The sequence below is a fragment of the Dendrobates tinctorius genome, unplaced genomic scaffold (assembly GCF_039654945.1).
Source record: "Dendrobates tinctorius isolate UK_male_01 unplaced genomic scaffold, ASM3965494v1 ptg000455l, whole genome shotgun sequence".
Taxonomy (NCBI): domain Eukaryota; kingdom Metazoa; phylum Chordata; class Amphibia; order Anura; family Dendrobatidae; genus Dendrobates; species Dendrobates tinctorius.
In genome coordinates, this window is record NW_027362117.1 from 1775010 (window position 1) to 1799054 (window position 24045).

Consider the following 24045-nt stretch of genomic DNA (forward strand, 5'->3'; position numbering starts at 1 on the left):
TTTGGCTCATACAACGATGGATGGTGTGATCTGGCACTGATGTTCCTTAAGATTGAAGTTCACCTTTAATCTGTTTAGAAGTTTTTCTGGCCTCTTTTGTTACCATTCGTATTATCCGTCTCTTTGATTTGTCATCAATGTTCCTCCTGCTGCCACGTCCAGGGAGGTTGGCTACAGTCCCATGGAGCTTACACTTCTGAATAATATGTGCAGCTGTAGTCACAGGAACATCGAGCTGTTTGGAGATGGTCTTATAACTTTTACCTTTAACATGTCTGTCTATAATTTTCTTTCTACTCTCCTGAGACAACTCTTTCCTTCTCTTCCTCTGGTCCATGCTGAGTGTGATACCCACCATGTCACCACACAGCACAGTGAGGATCTGTAGCCTCTATACAGGCCACTCACTGACTCCAGGATTGAAGACCCCTGGGATGATAATTAGTGGACACACCACGATGTAACATGTCCTGTCTGTCACATTATTTTCAGGGGTCCCATCATTTCTGTCCAGGCCGATTCCATGAGTTTTATTTCTTATAAATTCTGTGGAAGCATGGCTGAGAAGCAATGTCTGACTTTCACTTGTTGATTTTCAGCGATTTTTGATTTATTATTAATTTTGTCAGATTCAAGTTATTTCTGTCGCCGTTGTGGGTTTTTCTGTCTTTAAATGAGATCACCAACAATTTTGACCATGTGTGTAAAATGTCGTCTTCTCCCGTCATTCAGGACCATCGATGGAGTCACCACGGTCGGCGCGGTGGAGAAGAAGGCGGAGGCGGATGAGCAGTACGAAAGAGCCGTGTCCAAGGGCCAAAATGCCGGACTGGTCCAGTACGTGAGCCCTGTATATTGTGTCATCGAAGGACAAAAAAGCTGGAAAGTTGTAAAGAGACAGAGACAAATACACTGGGAAATAAGTGTCCAGTACTCTCTGTTATCAGCCACTTCAGACTGGCAGAGGGAGACTAGTGCTTATCAGTGGGAAGAATGACAAAAAGTGCAAAAACCTCCCCGCTCTCCAAATACCTGATTTATATCATATCCCCGATGCTGATGTGAGCGGCCCCTCTTATAACGCTCCAGCACTGATATAACCCCCAGACATTACACCATATGTGACTGATATCAGCCCCTCTTATAACGCTCCAGTACTGATATAACCCCCAGACATTACACCATATGTGACTGATATCAGCCCCTCTTATAACGCTCCAGCACTGATATAACCCCCAGACATTACACCATATGTGACTGATATCAGCCCCTCTTATAACGCTCCAGCACTGATATAACCCCCAGACATTACACCATATGTGACTGATATCAGCCCCTCTTATAACGCTCCAGCACTGATATAACCCCCAGACATTACACCATATGTGACTGATATCAGCCCCTCTTATAACGCTCCAGTACTGATATAACACCCAGACATTACACCATATGTGACTGATATCAGCCCCTCTTATAACGCTCCAGTACTGATATAACCCCCAGACATTACACCATATGTGACTGATATCAGCCCCTCTTATAACGCTCCAGCACTGATATAACCCCCAGACATTACACCATATGTGACTGATATCAGCCCCTCTTATAACGCTCCAGCACTGATATAACCCCCAGACATTACACCATATGTGACTGATATCAGCCCCTCTTATAACGCTCCAGTACTGATATAACCCCCAGACATTACACCATATGTGACTGATATCAGCCCCTCTTATAACGCTCCAGCACTGATATAACCCCCAGACATTACACCATATGTGACTGATATCAGCCCCTCTTATAACGCTCCAGCACTGATATAACCCCCAGACATTACACCATATGTGACTGATATCAGCCCCTCTTATAACGCTCCAGTACTGATATAACACCCAGACATTACACCATATGTGACTGATATCAGCCCCTCTTATAACGCTCCAGTACTGATATAACACCCAGACATTACATCATATGTGCTGATATCAGCCCCTCTTATAACGCTCCAGTACTGATATAACACCCAGACATTACATCATATGTGAATGATATCAGCCTCTTATAACGCTCCAGTACTGATATAACCTCCAGACATTACACCATATGTGACTGATATCAGCCCCTCTTATAACGCTCCAGCACTGATATAACCCCCAGACATTACGTCATATGTGACTGATATCAGCCCCTCTTATAACGCTCCAGTACTGATATAACCCCCAGACATTACATCATATGTGACTGATATCAGCCCCTCTTATAATGCTCCAGTACTGATATAACCCCCAGACATTACACCATATGTGACTGATATCAGCCCCTCTTATAATGCTCCAGTACTGATATAACCCCCAGACATTACACCATATGTGACTGATATCAGCCCCTCTTATAACGCTCCAGCACTGATATAACCCCCAGACATTACGTCATATGTGACTGATATCAGCCCCTCTTATAACGCTCCAGTACTGATATAACCCCCAGACATTACACCATATGTGACTGATATCAGCCCCTCTTATAATGCTCCAGTACTGATATAACCCCCAGACATTACACCATATGTGACTGATATCAGCCCCTCTTATAATGCTCCAGTACTGATATAACCCCCAGACATTACACCATATGTGACTGATATCAGCCCCTCTTATAACGCTCCAGTACTGATATAACCCCCAGACATTACACCATATGTGACTGATATCAGCCCCTCTTATAATGCTCCAGTACTGATATAACCCCCAGACATTACACCATATGTGACTGATATCAGCCCCTCTTATAATGCTCCAGTACTGATATAACCTCCAGACATTACACCATATGTGACTGATATCAGCCCCTCTTATAACGCTCCAGCACTGATATAACCCCCAGACATTACACCATATGTGACTGATATCAGCCCCTCTTATAACGCTCCAGCACTGATATAACCCCCAGACATTACACCATATGTGACTGATATCAGCCCCTCTTATAACGCTCCAGTACTGATATAACACCCAGACATTACATCATATGTGCTGATATCAGCCCCTCTTATAACGCTCCAGTACTGATATAACACCCAGACATTACATCATATGTGAATGATATCAGCCTCTTATAACGCTCCAGTACTGATATAACCTCCAGACATTACACCATATGTGACTGATATCAGCCCCTCTTATAACGCTCCAGCACTGATATAACCCCCAGACATTACGTCATATGTGACTGATATCAGCCCCTCTTATAACGCTCCAGTACTGATATAACCCCCAGACATTACATCATATGTGACTGATATCAGCCCCTCTTATAATGCTCCAGTACTGATATAACCCCCAGACATTACACCATATGTGACTGATATCAGCCCCTCTTATAATGCTCCAGTACTGATATAACCCCCAGACATTACACCATATGTGACTGATATCAGCCCCTCTTATAACGCTCCAGCACTGATATAACCCCCAGACATTACGTCATATGTGACTGATATCAGCCCCTCTTATAACGCTCCAGTACTGATATAACCCCCAGACATTACACCATATGTGACTGATATCAGCCCCTCTTATAATGCTCCAGTACTGATATAACCCCCAGACATTACACCATATGTGACTGATATCAGCCCCTCTTATAATGCTCCAGTACTGATATAACCCCCAGACATTACACCATATGTGACTGATATCAGCCCCTCTTATAACGCTCCAGTACTGATATAACCCCCAGACATTACACCATACGTGACTGATATCAGCCCCTCTTATAATGCTCCAGTACTGATATAACCCCCAGACATTACACCATATGTGACTTATATCAGCCCCTCTTATAATGCTCCAGTACTGATATAACCCCCAGACATTACACCATACGTGACTGATATCAGCACCTCTTATAACGCTCCAGTACTGATATAACCCCCAGACATTACATCATATGTGACTGATATCAGCCCCTCTTATAACGCTCCAGTACTGATATAACCACCAGACATTACATCATATGTGACTGATATCAGCTCCTCTTATAACGCTCCAGTACTGATATAACCCCCAAACATTACACCATATGTGACTGATATCAGCCCCTCTTATAACGCTCCAGTACTGATATAACCCCCAAACATTACACCATACGTGACTGATATCAGCACCTCTTATAACGCTCCAGTACTGATATAACCCCCAGACATTACACCATACGTGACTGATATCAGCACCTCTTATAACGCTCCAGTACTGATATAACCCCCAGACATTACACCATACGTGACTGATATCAGCACCTCTTATAACGCTCCAGTACTGATATAACCCCCAGACATTACACCATATGTGACTGATATCAGCCCCTCTTATAACGCTCCAGTACTGATATAACCCCCAGACATTACATCATATGTGACTGATATCAGCCCCTCTTATAACGCTCCAGTACTGATATAACCCCCAAACATTACACCATATGTGACTGATATCAGCTCCTCTTATAACGCTCCAGTACTGATATAACCCCCAGACATTACACCATATGTGACTGATATCAGCCCCTCTTATAACGCTCCAGTACTGATATAACCCCCAGACATTACACCATACGTGACTGATATCAGCCCCTCTTATAACGCTCCAGTACTGATATAACCCCCAGACATTACACGATACGTGACTGATATCAGCACCTCTTATAACGCTCCAGTACTGATATAACCCCCAGACATTACACCATATGTGACTGATATCAGCCCCTCTTATAACGCTCCAGTACTGATATAACCCCCAGACATTACATCATATGTGACTGATATCAGCCCCTCTTATAACGCTCCAGTACTGATATAACCCCCAAACATTACACCATATGTGACTGATATCAGCTCCTCTTATAACGCTCCAGTACTGATATAACCCCCAGACATTACATCATATGTGACTGATATCAGCCCCTCTTATAACGCTCCAGTACTGATATAACCACCAGACATTACATCATATGTGACTGATATCAGCTCCTCTTATAGCGCTCCAGTACTGATATAACCCCCAGACATTACACCATATGTGACTGATATCAGCTCCTCTTATAACGCTCCAGTACTGATATAACCCCCAAACATTACACCATATGTGACTGATATCAGCTCCTCTTATAGCGCTCCAGTACTGATATAACCCCCAGACATTACACCATACGTGACTGATATCAGCCCCTCTTATAACGCTCCAGTACTGATATAACCCCCAGACATTACATCATATGTGACTGATATCAGCCCCTCTTATAACGCTCCAATACTGATATAACCACCAGACATTACATCATATGTGACTGATATCAGCTCCTCTTATAACGCTCCAGTACTGATATAACCCCCAGACATTACACCATATGTGACTGATATTAGCCCCTCTTATAACGCTCCAGTACTGATATAACCCCCAGACATTACACCATATGTGACTGATATCAGCTCCTCTTATAGCGCTCCAGTACTGATATAACCCCCAGACATTACACCATATGTGACTGATATCAGTCCCTCTTATAACGCTCCAGTACTGATATAACCTCCAGATATTACACCATATGTGACTGATATCAGCTCCTCTTATAGCGCTCCAGTACTGATATAACCCCCAAACATTACACCATACGTGACTGATATCAGCCCCTCTTATAACGCTCCAGTACTGATATAACCTCCAGACATTATACCATACGTGACTGATATCAGCCCCTCTTATAACGCTCCAGTACTGATATAACCCTCAGACATTACATCATATGTGACTGATATCAGCCCCTCTTATAACGCTCCAGTACTGATATAACCTCCAGATATTACACCATATGTGACTGATATCAGCCCCTCATAACACTCCAGTACTGATATAACCTCCAGACATTATACCATACGTGACTGATATCAGCCCCTCTTATAACGCTCCAGTACTGATATAACCCCCAGACATTACACCATATGTGACTGATATCAGCCCCTCATAACACTCCAGTACTGATATAACCTCCACATATTACACCATATGTGACTGATATCAGCCCCTCTTATAACGCTCCAGTACTGATATAACCCCCAGACATTACACCATATGTGACTGATATCAGCCCCTCATAACACTCCAGTACTGATATAACCTCCAGATATTACACCATATGTGACTGATATCAGCCCCTCTTATAACGCTCCAGTACTGATATAACCCCCAAACATTACACCATATGTGACTGATATCAGCCCCCCTCATAACTCTCCAGTACTGCTATAACCTCCAGATATTACACCATATGTGACTGATATCAGCCCCTCTTATAACGCTCCAGTACTGATATAACCCCCAGACATTACACCATATGTGACTGATATCAGCCCCTCTTATAACGCTCCAGTACTGATATAACCCCCAGACATTACACCATATGTGACTGATATCAGCCCCTCTTATAACGCTCCAGTGCTGATATAACCTCCAGACATTACATGTGACTGATATCAGCCCCTCTTATAACGCTCCAGTACTGATATAACCCCCAGACATTACACCATATGTGACTGATATCAGCCCCTCTTATAACGCTCCAGCACTGATATAACCCCCAGACATTACACTATATGTGACTGATATCAGCCCCTCTTATAACGCTCCAGTACTGATATAACCCCCAGACATTACATCATATGTGACTGATATCAGCCCCTCTTATAATGCTCCAGTACTGATATAACCCCCAGACATTACACCATATGTGACTAATATCAGCCCCTCTTATAACGCTCCAGTACTGATATAACCCCCAGACATTACGTCATATGTGACTGATATCAGCCCCTCTTATAACGCTCCAGTACTGATATAACCCCCAGACATTACACCATATGTGACTGATATCAGCCCCTCTTATAATGCTCCAGTACTGATATAACCCCCAGACATTACACCATATGTGACTGATATCAGCCCCTCTTATAATGCTCCAGTACTGATATAACCCCCAGACATTACACCATATGTGGCTGATATCAGCTCCTCTTATAACGCTCCATACTGATATAACCCCCAGACATTACACCATATGTGACTGATATCAGCCTCTTATAACGCTCCAGTACTGATATAACCTCCAGACATTACATCATATGTGACTGATATCAGCCCCTCTTATAACGCTCCAGTACTGATATAACCCCCAGACATTACAACATATGTGACTGATATCAGCCCCTCTTATAACGCTCCAGTACTGATATAACCTCCAGACATTACACCATATGTGACTGATATCAGCCCCTCTTATAACGCTCCAGTACTGATATAACCCCCAAACATTACACCATATGTGACTGATATCAGCTCCTCTTATTACGCTCCAGTACTGATATAACCTCCAGACATTACACCATATGTGACTGATATCAGCCCCTCTTATAACGCACCAGTACTGATATAACCCCCAGACATTACATCATATGTGACTGATATCAGCCCCTCTTATAACGCTCCAGTACTGATATAACCCCCAGACATTACATCATATGTGACTGATATCAGCCCCTCTTATAACGCACCAGTACTGATATAACCCCCAGACATTACATCATATGTGACTGATATCAGCCCCTCTTATAACGCACCAGTACTGATATAACCCCCAGACATTACATCATATGTGACTGATATCAGCCCCTCTTATAACGCTCCAGTACTGATATAACCCCCAGACATTACATCATATGTGACTGATATCAGCCCCTCTTATAACGCTCCAGCACTGATATAACCTCCAGACATTACACCATATGTGACTGATATCAGCCCCTCTTATAACGCACCAGTACTGATATAACCCCCAGACATTACATCATATGTGACTGATATCAGCCCCTCTTATAACGCTCCAGTACTGATATAACCCCAGACATTACACCATATGTGACTGATATCAGCCCCTCTTATAACGCTCCAGTACTGATATAACCCCCAGACATTACATCATATGTGACTGATATCAGCCCCTCTTATAACGCTCCAGTACTGATATAACCCCAGACATTACACCATATGTGACTGATATCAGCCCCTCTTATAACGCTCCAGTACTGATATAACCCCCAGACATTACATCATATATGACTGATATCAGCCCCTCTTATAACGCACCAGTACTGATATAACCCCCAGACATTACATCATATGTGACTGATATCAGCCCCTCTTATAACGCTCCAGTACTGATATAACCCCAGACATTACACCATATGTGACTGATATCAGCCCCTCTTATAACGCTCCAGTACTGATATAACCTCCAGACATTACACCATATGTGACTGATATCAGCTCCTCTTATAACGCACCAGTTATTATTATTATTATTATTATTATTTATTGTTATAGCGCCATTTATTCCATGGCGCTTTCCATGTGAGGAGGGGTATACATAATAAAAACAAGTATAATAATGTTAAACAATACAAGTTACGACTGATCCAGGCGGAGAGAGGACCCTGCCCGCGAGGGCTCACTGTTATGAATGAGTCACCGTAGGAGGCAGACACAAAAATAGAAGCTAAGTCCAGGAAACCGGAGAAGTTGGCAACTATCAGAATGCAGACCCCTGAACCTAACAACACAACTAGCAGTAGCCGTGGGGGGTTCCTACGGTGCCCTAGACCCCTCGATCACAGCCGGAGAGCTAAATAGCCTAAAGACAGAAAAGGAAAACTAAACTGCCCCAGAGCAGACCCCAAAGCAAAAGGAAGCCCCCAACATATAATGATGGTGAAGCAAGATGAAAAAACACACACACAGATAGAAAGATAGGCTGAGCAAACAATGGGGCCCAAACTCACTAAAATAGGACAGGATAGGACAGCTGCTGTCTGCAATCTGCAAAAACCCTAAAAAGACATAAGCCAACAGGCTGATATGGAAAAAGGCCCTGAAGCAGCTAGGCTTCAAAAACTATATCAGCACTCAGGTATTTTCTGAAGACAGAGCTAAAGGAATTCAGCACACCCCAGCAGGGAATGGCAGAAATCCAGCAAAACAAAAACAACGAACAAATGCAAACGGCAGAGCAGAAAACTTAGCTTTTGGAGAGCAGGAATTCAGACTGGTATCCAAGGATCCACAGAGAAATCACCCGCAGAGCAGACGGGCGTGGACAGCCTTATATCCAGTCAGAAACTCCACTCAGCCAATCATCATTAGACCCAAATGCCTGATAATCAGGCTCACTATCTTTCTTTACTAGAAGAGGGAGTTCCTCGGGCCTCAGTGGTAAAGGGGAAAATGAACTCACAACAGTACCTCCCCCTTGAGGAGGGGTCACCGAACCCTCAACCACGCCACCAGGGCGATCAGGGTGAGCCCGATGAAAGGCACGCACGAATCTTTTGGCATGAATATCAGAGGCAGAGACCCAGGAATTATCCTCCTGACCATAACCCTTCCACTTAACCAAATACTGGAGTCTCCGTCTAGCCAGACGGGAATCCAGTACTTTCTCTACCTCATATTCCATGTTACCTTCAAGCAATACAGGGTCTGGAGGTGCCACCCCAGGAACAACAGGTTCAACAAACCTCTTCAACAAAGACTTATGGAACACATTATGGATTTTAAATGTGACAGGAAGAGCCAAACGAAAAGAGACCGGATTAATAATCTCCAAAATCTTGTAAGGTCCAATAAATCTAGGCTTAAACTTAGGAGAAGCCACCTTCATAGCAATATTTTTTGATGATAACCAAACCATATCACCAACCTTAAACTGGGGACCAATGGTCCTATGTCGGTTGCAAAACCGCTGGGCCTTCTCCTGGGAGAGAGATAACTTATCCACCACTTGGTCCCAGATCTGGTGCATTCTCTCCACCACAGTGTCAGCACCTGGGCAGGCAGAGGGCTCCACCTGCCCTGAAGAAAATCGAGGATGAAACCCAAAGTTACAAAAAAAAGGTGACATCAAAGTGGCAGAACTAGCTCTATTATTTAAAGCAAATTCGGCCAAGGGCAAAAATGAAACCCAATCATCCTGATCAGCAGAAATAAAACATCTCAAATATGACTCCAAGGTCTGGTTTGTTCTCTCTGTCTGCCCATTGGTCTGAGGGTGAAAAGCAGAGGAGAAGGACAACTGAATTCCCAGCTTGGAACAGAAAGTTCTCCAAAATCTAGACACAAACTGAACCCCTCTGTCAGATACAATGTTCTCAGGAATCCCGTGCAAGCGAACCACCTGTTGCAAAAACAGGGGCACCAACTCAGAGGAAGATGGCAACTTAGGGAGTGGTACAAGATGGACCATCTTAGAGAACCTATCACAAATCACCCAAATAACAGTCATTCTCTGAGAGACAGGCATATCAGAGATAAAATCCATTGAAATATGGGTCCATGGCTTCTTGGGGACAGGCAAAGGCATCAACAACCCACTAGAGCGAGAACACGATTTAGACCGGGAGCACGTCCCACAGGACTGCACAAAATTCCTGACATCACGAGACAAGGAGGGCCACCAAAAAAACCGACTCACCAAATCTCTAGTACCAAAAATACCTGGATGACCAGCCAATGCAGAGCAATGAACTTCAGACATCACTCTCTTCTTCCACTGGTCAGGAACATACAACTTTCCACTGGGACAACGCTCAGGTTTGTCCTCCTGGAACTCTTCCAGAGCACGTCTCAAATCGGGCGAGATGGCAGAAAGAACTACCCCTTCGCCTAAGATGGTAGCAGGTTTGGTCACCACAGGAGAATCAGCAAAGAAGCTCCTAGAGAGGGCGTCTGCCTTGACATTCTTAGTTCCAGGAAGAAAAGAAACCACAAAATCAAAACGTGTAAAAAACAAGGCCCACCTAGCCTGTCTAGGGTTCAAGCGCTTAGCCGACTCTAGGTAAATCAAATTCTTGTGGTCAGTGAGGACCACGACTTGATGCTTAGCTCCCTCCAACCAATGTCTCCACTCCTCAAATGCCCATTTCATGGCCAACAGTTCCCGATTCCCCACATCATAGTTACGTTCAGATGGAGAGAACTTTTGGGAAAAGAAAGCACAGGGATTCATTTTGGATGTTACAGGATCCTTTTGGGACAAAACAGCTCCTGCACCAATCTCAGAAGCATCCACCTCTACCTGGAACGGAAGTGAGACATCAGGTTGCCGCAAAACCGGGGCGGAGGTGAATCTTCGCTTCAGCTCCTGAAAAGGAAGAAACAGCCTCTGGAGACCAATTCAGCACATCAGCACCCTTCTTAGTCAAATCAGTCAATGGCTTGGCAATACTAGAAAATTTTGCTATAAATTTCCGATAAAAATTAGCAAAACCCAAAAACTTCTGGAGGGCCTTCAAAGAAGTGGGCTGAACCCAATCGTGAATGGCCTGTACCTTGGCCGGGTCCATTTCAATAGTTGACGAGACAAAATAAATCCCAAAAAAGAAATCCTCTGTACTCCAAAAAGGCATTTAGATCCTTTGACATACAGGGAATTCTCCCTCAAGATCCGGAACACAGTCCGAATATGTTCCACATGAGAATCCCAATCCTTGGAGAAGATCAAAATATCATCCAGATAGATAATCAAAAATTTATCTACAAAATCTCGGAAAATATCGTTCATGAAGCACTGGAAGACAGAAGGGGCATTAGTGAGCTCAAAAGGCATCACCAGGTACTCAAAATGTCCCTCCGGAGTATTAAACGCCGTCTTCCATTCATCCCCATGCTTAATGCGAATAAGATTATACGCCCCCCTGAGGTCAAGCTTGGTAAACCAGCAAGCACCTTTAACTCTGGAGAATAGATCAGAAATCAGGGGTAACGGATACTGATATTTAACAGTAATTTTGTTGAGGGCACGATAATCAATACAAGGTCTTAATGATCCATCTTTTTTGGCTACAAAAAAAAAACCCGGCACCTAAGGGTGACGAGGATGGTCAAATATGACCCTTCTCCAACGCCTCCTTAATATAGGATCGCATAGCCTCGTGCTCGGGTACAGATAAATTGAAGAGCCGACCCTTGGGGAATTTACACCCCGGGCTCAGTTCAATTGCACAGTCATAACTCCTATGAGGAGGCAAGGACGCAGACTCATTCTCACTAAATACATCATAAAAGTCCACCAAATAATCAGGAACATCATGCGACTGAGGAGAGGTGGAAAACACCGGAGCCTCACTAAAGGCACACCGACAACCCCAACTCACCACAGACACAGATTTCCAATCCAAAACTGGATTATGAATTTGCAAACAGGGAAACCCCAGAACAACAGTATCATGCAAATTATGCAACACCAAAAATCTGCAATTTTCTTGATGGTCTGGGGCGACCCGCATTACCACCTGGGTCCAAAACTGAGGTTTATTTTTTGCCAAAGGAGTAGCATCAATCCCCCTCAAAGGAATAGGCGTCTGCAGAGGTGTCATCGGAAATCCACAACGTTTAGCAAAATCCAAGTCCATTAGGTTTAGAGCTGCTCCCGAATCCACAAAAGCCTTGGCGGAAAATGTGGACAGGGAGCAGATCAGAGTAATTGCCAGAAGAAACTTAGGTTGAACACCACCAACAGAAAACGTGTGTGCAAAGCGTTTCTCTCGTTTAGGACAGACAGAAATAATATGCGAGGCATCTCCACAGAAAAAACACAACTTATTACGCCTTCTGAACTCCTGGCGCTGCTCTCTGGACAAAACTCTATCACATTGCATAGGCTCAGACACTCGTTCAACAGGTGGCAACACCACTCGTGCAGTTTTGCGTTTGCGCAAACGCCGATCAACCTGAATGGCTAAAGACATAGAATCGTCAAGACCAGAGGGAACAGGAAATCCCACCATAGTATCTTTTACGGCTTCTGACAAACCCTTCCGAAAGAGAGCAGCCAAGGCATTATCATTCCAGGTAGTAAGTACTGCCCACTTTCGGAATTTTTGACAGTACGATTCTGCAGAATCTTGACCCTGGTTCAATGCCAGCAGGGTCTTTTCAGCCTGATCAATGGCATTAGGTTCATCATACAACAACCCCAAGGCCTGAAAAAATGCGTTCACATTAGTCAGAATAGGATCATCAGGTTTCAAAGAAAACGCCCAATCCTGGGGATTGCCACGCAGCAAAGAGATGACAATTTTAACCTGCTGCGCGGAGATCCCTGACGAGTTAGGCTTCAAGGCAAAAAATAATTTACAATTATTTTTGAAATTCAAAAATTTAGACCGATCCCCAAAAAATACATCAGGTGTGGGAATCTTTGGTTCAGCAGTATGAGAATGAGCAAGGTAGGCGGAAATTCCCCGCACTTCCGCAGTGAGCTGCTCCACACGATCAGACAATTGCTTTATCTCCATTGAGAGAAAAAAAAATCCCCCTACGGCCTCAGAGATATAGAGGAAAAAATATACACACTTTATTTTTTTTTTTTTTTTACAATTCTTTCCTGCTATTGAGTACCCTAGGATCTGCGGTTCGGCGGGTGATTCTGTTATGAACGAGTCACCGTAGGAGGCAGACACAAAAATAGCAGCTAAGTCCAGAAAACCGGAGAAGTTAGCAACTATCAGATTGCAGACCCCTGAACCTAACAACACAACTAGCAGTAGCCGTGGGGGGTTCCTACGGTGCCCTAGACCCCTCGATCACAGCCGGAGAGCTAAATAGCCTAAAGACAGAAAAGGAAAACTAAACTGCCCCAGAGCAGACCCCAAAGCAAAAGGCAGCCCCCAACATATAATGATGGTGAAGCAAGATGAAAAAACACACACACAGATAGAAAGATAGGCTGAGCAAACAATGGGGCCCAAACTCACTAAAATAGGACAGGACAGGACAGCTGCTGTCTGCAATCTGCAAAAACCCTAAAAAGACATAAGCCAACAGGCTGATATGGAAAAAGGCCCTGAAGCAGCTAGGCTTCAAAAACTATATCAGCACTCAGGTATTTTCTGAAGACAGAGCTAAAGGAATTCAGATCACCCCAGCAGGGAATGACAGAAATCCAGCAAAACAAAAACAACGAACAAATGCAAACGGCAGAGCAGAAAACTTAGCTTTTGGAGAGCAGGAATTCAGACTGGTATCCAAGGATCCACAGAGAAATCACCCGCAGAGCAGACGGGCGTGGACAGCCTTATATCCAGTCAGAAACTCCACTCAGCCAATCATCATCATTACACCCAGATGCCTGATAATCAGGCTCACTATCTTTCTTTACTAGAAGAGGGAGTTCATCGGGCCTCAGTGGTAAAGGGGAAAATGAACTCACAACAGCTCACAGTCTACAAGGGATGGGTGAGAATACAGTAGGCAAGGGTAGAGCTGGTCATGCAGTGGTTTGGTGGATCGGTGGTTACTGCAGGTTATAGGCTTGTCGGAAGAGGTCGGTCTTCAGGCTCTTTTTGAAGGTTTTGATGGTAGGTGAGAGTCTGATATGTTGTGGTAGAGAGTTCCAGAGTAGGGGTGATGCACGGGAGAAATCTTGTATGCGATTGTGGGAAGAGGAGATAAGAGGGGAGCAGAGAAGGAGATCTTGTGAGTATCGGAGGTTTCGTGCAGGAAAGTACCGGGAGACGAGGTCACAGATGTATGGAGGAGACAGGTTGTGGATGGCTTTGTATGTCATGGTTAGGGTTTTGTACTGGAGTCTCTGGGCAATGGGGAGCCAGTGAAGGGATTGACAGAGGGGAGAAGCTGGGGAATAACGGGGGGACAGGTGGATTAGTCGGGCAGCAGAGATTAGAATAGATTGGAGGCGTGCGAGAGTGTTCGAGGGGAGGACACAGAGCAGGAGGTTGCAGTAGTCAAGGCGAGAGATGATGAGGGCATGGACTAGGGTTTTTGCAGATTTTTGGTTGAGGAATGAACGGATTCGTGAAATATTTTTGAGTTGAAGTCGGCAGGAAGTGGAAAGGGCTTGGATATGTGGTTTGAAGGAGAGATCAGCGTCAAGGATTACCCCGAGGCAGTGAGCTTGTGGGACTGGAGAGAGTGGGCAGCCATTTACTCTAATGGATAGGTCCATTGGGGGGGGTCACGTGAGATGGGGGAAAGATGATGAGTTCTGTTTTGTCCATGTTAAGTTTCAGAAATCTAGCGGAGAAGAAGGATGAAATAGTGGACAGACATTGAGGGATTCTGGTTAGTAGGGAGGTGATATCTGGTCCAGAGATGTAGATCTGTGTGTCATCAGCATAGAGATGATACTGAAAGCCATGAGATTCTATGAGCTGTCCGAGGCCGAAGGTGTAAACGGAGAAGAGCAGGGGTCCTAGGACTGAACCTTGTGGGACTCCGACAGATAAGGGGCGAGGTGAGGAGGTGGTGTGTGAGTGGGAGACGCTGAATGTCCGGTCTGTTAGGTATGATGAGATCCAGGATAGGGCCAAGTCTGTGATGCCAAGGGATGAGAGGGTCTGTAATAATAGGGAATGGTCCACTGTGTCAAAGGCAGCCGACAGGTCCAGGAGGAGGAGGACAGAGTAGTGTCGATTGCTCTTGGCGGTTAAGAGGTCATTGGTGACCTTAGTAAGGGCAGTTTCAGTGGAGTGGTGTGACCGGAAGCCAGATTGTAAGCGGTCGAAGAGGGAGCAAGAAGAGAGATGGGAGGACAGTTCAAGGTAGTCTTGTTGTTCCAGTAGCTTGGAGGCGTATGGGAGAAGTGATATAGGGTGATAGCTAGATACAGAGGGTGGGTCAAGAGAGGGCTTTTTGAGGATAGGTGTGATGGAGGCATGTTTAAAGCTTGAGGGGATAACAACAGTTGTTAGTGATAGGTTGAAGAGATGGGTTAGGGTTGGGATGAAGACTGTGGTGAGGTTTGGGATGAAGTGGGAAGGGATCGGGTCAAGTGCACAGGTGGTGAGATGTGATCTTGAGAGTAGAGTGGAGAGTCGATCTTCTGTAATGGTGGAGAAGTTGGTTTTGGAGGTGGAGGGCTGGGAAGTCGGGAGTAGGGGCTCTGGGGCTTGTTGACCAAAACTGTCTCTGATGTTATCAATCTTCTGCTTGAAAAATGAGGCAAAGTCTTCAGCTGAGATGAGTGGGGAGGGAGGAGGTGCTGGGGGGCGGAGGAGAGAATTGAAGGTGTTGAATAACTGTTTAGGGTTGTGAGACAGGGAGGATATGAGAGATGAGAAGTAGGTTTGTTTAGCTGTGGTGAGTGTGGTCTTGAAAGTAGTGAGGGACTGTTTGAATGCGATGAAGTGCTCGTTGGAGTGGGATCTTTTCCATCTGCGCTCAGCAGCCCTGGAAGCACGCCTCAGTTATTTGGTTAGGCTGGTGTGCCAGGGCTGTCTGTTGATTTTGCGAGCTTTGGTATGTTTGAGAGGGGCAACTGATTCCAAAGCTACAGCTATTGTGGTGTTATATAGAGCAGCAGCGTCATCCGCATTGTGTAAGGAACTTATATCTGTGAGAGGGAGGAGGGATTCAGAGAATGAGTGTAGGTCAAGGTGTTTAAGATTTCTGCGAGGGTGTGAAAGTTTGTGGGGTGGGGATTGTAGACATGGAGTGGAGAGGGAAGAGAATGTGAGAAGGTTGTGGTCGGAGAGAGGAAGAGGTGAGTTAGAGAGGTTAGATAGGGAGCAGAGGCGGGTGAAGATGAGGTCCAGTGTGTGGCCATCTTTGTGGGTGGCTGTAGAAGACCATTGAGTGAGGCCGAAGGAGGAAGTGAGAGACAGAAGAATAGTGGAAGCTGAGAGGGAAGTGTCAATGGGGATGTTGAAGTCGCCCATGATGATAGTAGGGATGTCCGTGGAAAGGAAATGAAGCAGCCAGGTGGTGAAGTGGTCAAAGAAGGTGGTGGCTGGCCCTGGGGGGCGGTAGATGACAGCCAGTTGGAGGTTGGAGGGGGAGTAAATGCGCACAGAGTGCACCTCAAAGGAAGGGAGGGTAACAGAGGGTGGCAGGGGGATTGGGGTGAAGGAGCAGGTATCTGACAGGAGAAAACCAACTCCTCCGCCATGTTTGCTGCTGGGGCGGGGGGTGTGTGAGAAAGGTGGAAGCCACCATATGAAAGTGCAGCAGGAGAGGCTGTGTCAGAAGGGGTGAGCCAGGTTTCGGTGATGGCGAGGAAGGAAAGTTTGGTAGTAACAAAAAGACTGATATCAGCCTCTTATAACGCTCCAGTACTGATATAACCCCCAGACATTACACCATATGTGACTGATATCAGCCCCTCTTATAACTCTCCAGTCCTGATATAACCTCCAGACATTACACCATATGTGATTGATTGATATCAGCCCCTCTTATAACGCTCCAGTACTGATATAACCCCCAGACATTACACCATATGTGACTGATATCAGCCCCTCTTATAACTCTCCAGTCCTGATATAACCTCCAGACATTACACCATATGTGATTGATTGATATCAGCCCCTCTTATAACGCTCCAGTACTGATATAACCTAAGGAAACATTTGCTGTCTCTAAAATTTCGAGACTGATACACATTTTGCCACTTCATTGTTTTTGCTCTGTTAGTCGCTGTTTCTATGGTTACTGACAGACAATTATAAACATTCCGCACCTTGTTACATTTGATTGACAAATCCGTGAAGTTCCTGTGACGCCTCAATATTCCCAGCGCTGCCCCTTATCCTCTGCACTCCTGCCCCTTAGTCTCCAGACTCCTGCCCCTTAGTCTCCAGACTCCTGCCCCTTAGTCTCCAGACTTCTGACCCTCTCCTGGCAGCTGGGTATTAGCTGTGGGATGAGATCTGGGGAGTTTCTGGCCGTGGACACATAATGTCAGTGTTTTGTTCCCTGACCACTTGGTTCTCAGTTTGTCTTCTGACCTGGTCTCCATCATTGGGGAAAAGCATCATCTCCACATTGTCCTGGATGCTGGGGGAAGTTGTTACAGTGCAGGGACTGGATGTCAGAGGACGGGGGTTTACCAGCACATCTATTGATCCTATCAGATGGGTAGTTCGGTTAGTTCTCACACATTACATGTTTTGCTGCTTGGAATTAATATTTGCCGTATTTAGATCCATTGGACGGAAAATGGAGAATTTTAAGATTTCTGTAAACGTCGGCGCTCGGGCTACAGCGATATTCACACTGACGTACGAGGAATTGCTGAAGAGAAACCAAGGAACTTACCAACTGCAGCTGAAGGTGAAACCCAAACAGCTGGTGGAGAATTTCCAGGTAAGAACATAGAACGGTCACCTGAGATACTTTGCGCCGCTTGCTGATTCATTATGCGACCTCCAGCAATATCGGCGCACTCCTGTCCTTAAATACTCTGTGCTGCAGGCCCCTGCTCCACTAAGTCACACTTGCTTTGCAGGTTACCGTAGACATCGTAGAGCCACAAGGTATCAGCTTTGTGAACGCAATTGGCGCTTTCCTGACGAACGAACTGCTGGACACGGTGCTGATCGATCACAGCGGGACCAGGGTGAGGTGTGCGCCGTCTGATTCCGCAGGTGTTGGAGGCTGTCGTGCTCACGGCGTCTATTTTTACAGGCTCACGTAGAGTTTACGCCGACACTGGAGCAGCAGCGCAAATGTCCTTCGTGTTCAGAAACGCTTCTAAACGGAGACTTTATCATCAAGTACGATGTGAACAGGGAGAAGTCTGCCGGGAACATACAGGTGACCACAAAGCGCGAGCATGGGGCCTGCGCTCACGTCACCGGGCTGTCGCTTTATTTTCCTGATCAGATTCGTCATAAAGCCTGAAGCGTTTCCTGAAACCAGAAAAATGAACGTGGAAACATCTGCACCAAAAAGACGTAAAAAACACATAAAAATGCAGTGAAAAACCTTCTATCTTACGTAGCGGAAATCTCCGCACCAAATACTAAGGGTATGTGCACACGTTGCGGATTCCATTGTGAATTTTTCAGCGAGTATTCTTCAGATTTTCTGCGGATCTTGTTCAGATTTCTCCTGCGTTTTTACACCTGCGGATTCCTATAATGGAATAGGTGTAAAAACGCTGCAGAATCCGCACAAAGAATTGACATGCTGCGGAAAATAAACCGCTGCGTTTCTGCGCGAAATTTTGTTTTCCATAGGTTAAAATTGTACTGTACACCGCATGAGATTCTGCTGCGGATCCGCAACATGTGCACATACCCTAAAGAGTCATTTACAATGAGCGGCAGCACTGAGGACAGCAGATCAGTAAGACTGTGTTCACACACAGCATTTTTTTTCGTGTTTTTCCCGCTGATTTACCAAAAAATCCGCTTAAAAGAAACTTCCCATTCATTTTAATGCATTTTGCACTTTTTGTGCATATTGATGCGTTTTTTTCCGTAAAAAAAAACGCTTTGCGGTAAAAAGCGCAGCATGCTCATTAATTTTGCAGTAAATTCCGCTTTTCTGGCTATTTTCTATGTGTCTGGGGACGCTCTGGAAAAAATCGTGGCAAAAACGCGCGGAAAAAAACGCACGTTTTCTGTGAAGGAGTCCGGTTTTCATGCAGAAATTTTCCGCATACGTGTGCACATAGCCTTAATATTTTCTTTCCCTCCTCTCCTGATAGTTTGTTACTTTTACTGATACTTTGTATCAGCCTGGAGGCCACAGAGAATTGTCTACAATGGATACAGGGCAGATCTGCTCCAGAATTCAGCCGGTCACTGAAAGCAAATATATTCAAAAGAATAAGGAGTTAAAGCCAAAATGTGTTAGAGATTTGCAGAACTTTGCATTGACAATAGAAACTGATCCTCTGTAATTTCTTCACTTACTGCAATAATATTTTTCATCCACAGATCATCAATGGATATTTTGTGCATTACTTTGCTCCCAGTGCACTTGAAAGTGTCCCGAAAAATATGGTGTTTGTTATTGACTCTAGTCTGTCCATGGTTGGCCGGAAGATAAAACAGGTTAATACTATGTAAGATTGATCAGACAATCATAGTGCTCATCATCTACTATGCTCCAGAGCTGCACTCTCTATTCTGCTGGTGCAGTCACTATGTACATACATTACATTACTGACCCTGAGTTACCTCCTGTATTATACTCCAGAGCTGCACTCACTATTCTGCTGGTGCAGTCACTGTGTACATACATTACATTACTGATCCTGAGTTACATCCTGTATTATACCCCAGAGCTGCACTCACTATTCTGCTGGTGCAGTCACTGTGTACATACATTACATTACTGATCCTGAGTTACACCCTGTATTATACCCCAGAGCTGCACTCACTATTCTGCTGGTGCAGTCACTGTGTACATACATTACAGTACTGATCCTGATTTACATCCTGTATTATATACTCCAGAGCTGCACTCACTATTCTGCTGGTGCAGTCACTGTGTACATACATTACATTAATGATCCTGAGATACATCCTGTATTATACCTCAGAGCTGCACTCACTATTCTGCTGGTGCAGTCACTGTGTACACACATTACATTACTGATCCTGAGTTACATCCTGTATTATACTCCAGAGCTGCACTCACTTTTCTGCTGGTGCAGTCACTGTGTACACACATTACATTACTGATCCTGAGTTACATCCTGTATTATCCTCCAGAGCTGCACTCACTATTCTGCTGGTGCAGTCACTGTGCACACACATTACATTACTGATCCTGAGTTACATCCTGTATTATCCTCCAGAGCTGCACTCACTATTCTGCTGGTGCAGTCACTGTGTACATACATTACACTACTGATCCTGAGTTACATCCTGTATTATACTTCAGAGCTGCGCTCACTATTCTACTGGTGCAGTCACTATGTACATACATTACATTACTGATCCTGAGTTACCTCCTGTATTATACTCCGGAGCTGCACTCACTTTTCTGCTGGTGCAGTCACTGTGTACATACATTACATTACTGATCCTGAGTTACCTCCTGTATTATACTCCAGAGCTGCACTCACTATTCAACTGGTGCAGTCACTATGTACATACATTACATTACTGATCCTGAGTTACATCCTGTATTATACTTCAGAGCTGCGCTCACTATTCTACTGGTGCAGTCACTATGTACATACATTACATTACTGATCCTGAGTTACCTCCTGTATTATACTCCGGAGCTGCACTCACTTTTCTGCTGGTGCAGTCACTGTGTACATACATTACATTACTGATCCTGAGTTACCTCCTGTATTATACTCCAGAGCTGCACTCACTATTCAACTGGTGCAGTCACTATGTACATACATTACATTACTGATCCTGAGTTACCTCCTGTATTATACTCCAGAGCTGCACTCACTATTCTGCTGGTGCAGTCACTGTGTACATACATTACATAACTGATCCTGAGTTACATCCTGTATTATACCCCAGAGCTGCACTCACTATTCTGCTGGTGCAGTCACTGTGTACATACATTACATTACTGATCCTGAGTTACATCCTGTATTATACTACAGAGCTGCACTCACTATTCTGCTGGTGCAGTCACTGTGTACATACATTACATTACTGATCCTGAGTTATATCCTGTATTATACTCCAGAGCTGCACTCACTATTCTGCTGGTGCAGTCACTGTGTACATACATTACATTACTGATCTTGAGTTACATCCTGTATTATACTCCAGAGCTGCACTCACTATTCTGCTGGTGCAGTCACTGTGTACATACATTACATTACTGATCCTGAGTTACATCCTGTATTATACTCCAGAGCTGCACTCACTATTCTGCTGGTCCAGTCACTGTGTACATACATTACATTACTGATCCTGAGTTACATCCTGTATTATACTCCAGAGCTGCACTCACTATTCTGCTGGTCCAGTCACTGTGTACATACATTACAATACTGATCCTGAGTTACATCCTGTATTATACTCCAGAGCTGCACTCACTATTCTGCTGGTGCAGTCACCATTAGTATTTATTATTCTAGTCCCTATGCTCCTGTGTGACTCGATCTGTTCTTTGCACATAACACTGTAAACATTTGTGCATCTGACCGCAGACGTACGAGGCCTTCATCAAAATTCTGTCGGATTTGCCTGTGACTGATCACTTTGGGATTCTGAAGTTCAGCAGCAGCGTCGTGAAGTGGAATGACAAACTCGTGAAAGCGACGCCTGACAATATCCAAGGGGCGAAGGAATTTGTGAAAAAGATAAAGGCTCATGGAGGTGGGCAATGTGGCCCCTGTGCAGAACTGCTCCACCCTTAGGTGCCAGATAATATAAGTGCATGTGAAACTGCTGGTGTTCCATGACAATGACCTAATTCTGGAGATGGCGGCCAGAATCAATGGTCTCGGCTCTGAGTGATAGGATCTGAATCTGAGGGCCTCCTTCTATCGCCCATCTAAGTCCTAGATGGAGATCTCCTTTAGGACCTGTTTGATTGTAGCTGCTCCACTATATGGAGGGTTAGGCTGTTTCGCACATCAGTTTTTTCTGTCAGTTAAAATCCGCTAAAATGGCGGACAACGGATCCGTTTCTGTGGTTTGCCACTGGACCGTTGTTTTAACGGATCCAGAGAAGGAAGAATTTTAAAGGAGCCACTGCCCGGGGAGAGAGAGAGAGTTTAGGGTTACATTTCCGACACAGGCATTTCTCCCGGGCATGCGCAAATCTTTTTGCAGACAGCAAAATCTTGGCGGATCCCTAAAAAAACGGATCGAACGGATGACCATCCGTATAATACAAGTCAATGGGGAAAAAAACGGATCCGCCAAGAAAAATGGCAGATCCGTTTTTTGGCAAAACGGCGGATTTTGACTGATGGGGAAAAACGGATGAGTGAAACAGGCCTAAAGAGTTGGGGTCCATGTTTGGTTTCATGATCTTTAAATGGAGAAATCCTGTTTATACATCATCATATAAACAACCACAAATCCCATAACGTTGCTCCGTGATGTAAAATGTAGAGACGCCAAGAACGCAGTGATCTGTAATTCTTCAATATTATTTGATAAAACTACTCATTTAGAAATTGATGGAAGTGACACATCTCAGAGCAGTGTCCTCCATTATGTCCGAGTCATGTCCACCAATGTGCCCAAGCCGTGTCCATCATTGTGCCAGGGCCGTGTCCACAATTATGCATAAGCCATGTCCACCATTGTATAAGGGCTGTGTCCACCATTGTGCCATAGTAGTGTCCACCATTGTTCCAGGGCCGTGTCCACAAATATGCCCAAGCCATGTCCACCAATGTGCATGGCCCGTGTCCACCATTGTGCCAGAGCCGTGTCCACCATTGTGCCAGAGCCGTGTCCACCATTGTGCTTGGACCGTGTCCACCATTGTGCCAGAGCCGTGTCCACCATTGTGCCAGAGCCGTGTCCACCATTGTGCCAGAGCCGTGTCCACCATTGTGCTTGGACCGTGTACCTTATTGTACCTGAGTCATGTCCACCATTGTTCAGCGTCCCTTCTCACAACAGTCAGTAAATATTGGGGAAGTGAGGAGACAATTGCTGGAGTTATGGGAGAGGAACGTTGTCTCCTTCTTCTCTGGTGTTAGATTTTCACTGCTCTACAGTTTGGGGTCTTTGCCAGATTTTTCCTTTCATAAAACATCAAATGTTTTCTATTGGTGGAAGTCCAGACTGCATGCGGCCGGTCCATTACCCCAACTCTTCTTCTGTGGAGCTGAGCTGTGAGATGGGTGCAGTATGGGGTTTACCATTGTCCAGCTGAAATATACAAGGCCTTCAGCAGTAATGGCACCTTTCATGTGTGTGCTGCCCCTACCATAGGCAGTAATGCGCCCAATATAGCAGAGATGCAGAACAGTATGCTGATAACAAGCTGGATGGTCCCTTTCCTCCATAACAAGCTGGATGGTCCCGTTCCTCAATAGCAAGGGTGATTGTCATGATCCAGTGTTGGATCTGGCGGTATTAAAAGCACAAAGTGAACTTTTTTTTACTTTGGTTGAGTTCAAAGGTGGAGGAGAAGATACACACAGGTGGTGGGCTCTGTTGCTAGGAGCGCACGCAACAGAGCAAAGCTAAGTGGTGTTTCCCCTGTATTGTCTCTTTCCTCATGTGTGTTATTAGTGCAGTGGTGGGATTAG

General features: G+C 44.9%; 1 protein-coding gene across 2 annotated transcripts in view; it reads left to right on the forward strand.

Annotated features, from left to right (window-relative positions):
• The window catches only part of LOC141077505 (inter-alpha-trypsin inhibitor heavy chain H3-like), a 54919-nt gene that overhangs the window by 5719 nt on the left and 25155 nt on the right, over positions 1-24045 (forward strand). For both annotated transcript variants that reach the window (XM_073564485.1, XM_073564486.1), the window contains exons 3-8: positions 733-837; positions 18041-18203; positions 18346-18456; positions 18525-18653; positions 19784-19900; positions 21979-22147. In XM_073564485.1, coding sequence (XP_073420586.1) covers positions 733-837; positions 18041-18203; positions 18346-18456; positions 18525-18653; positions 19784-19900; positions 21979-22147 — 794 coding nt within the window. The remainder of the gene's footprint in view (positions 1-732; positions 838-18040; positions 18204-18345; positions 18457-18524; positions 18654-19783; positions 19901-21978; positions 22148-24045) is intronic.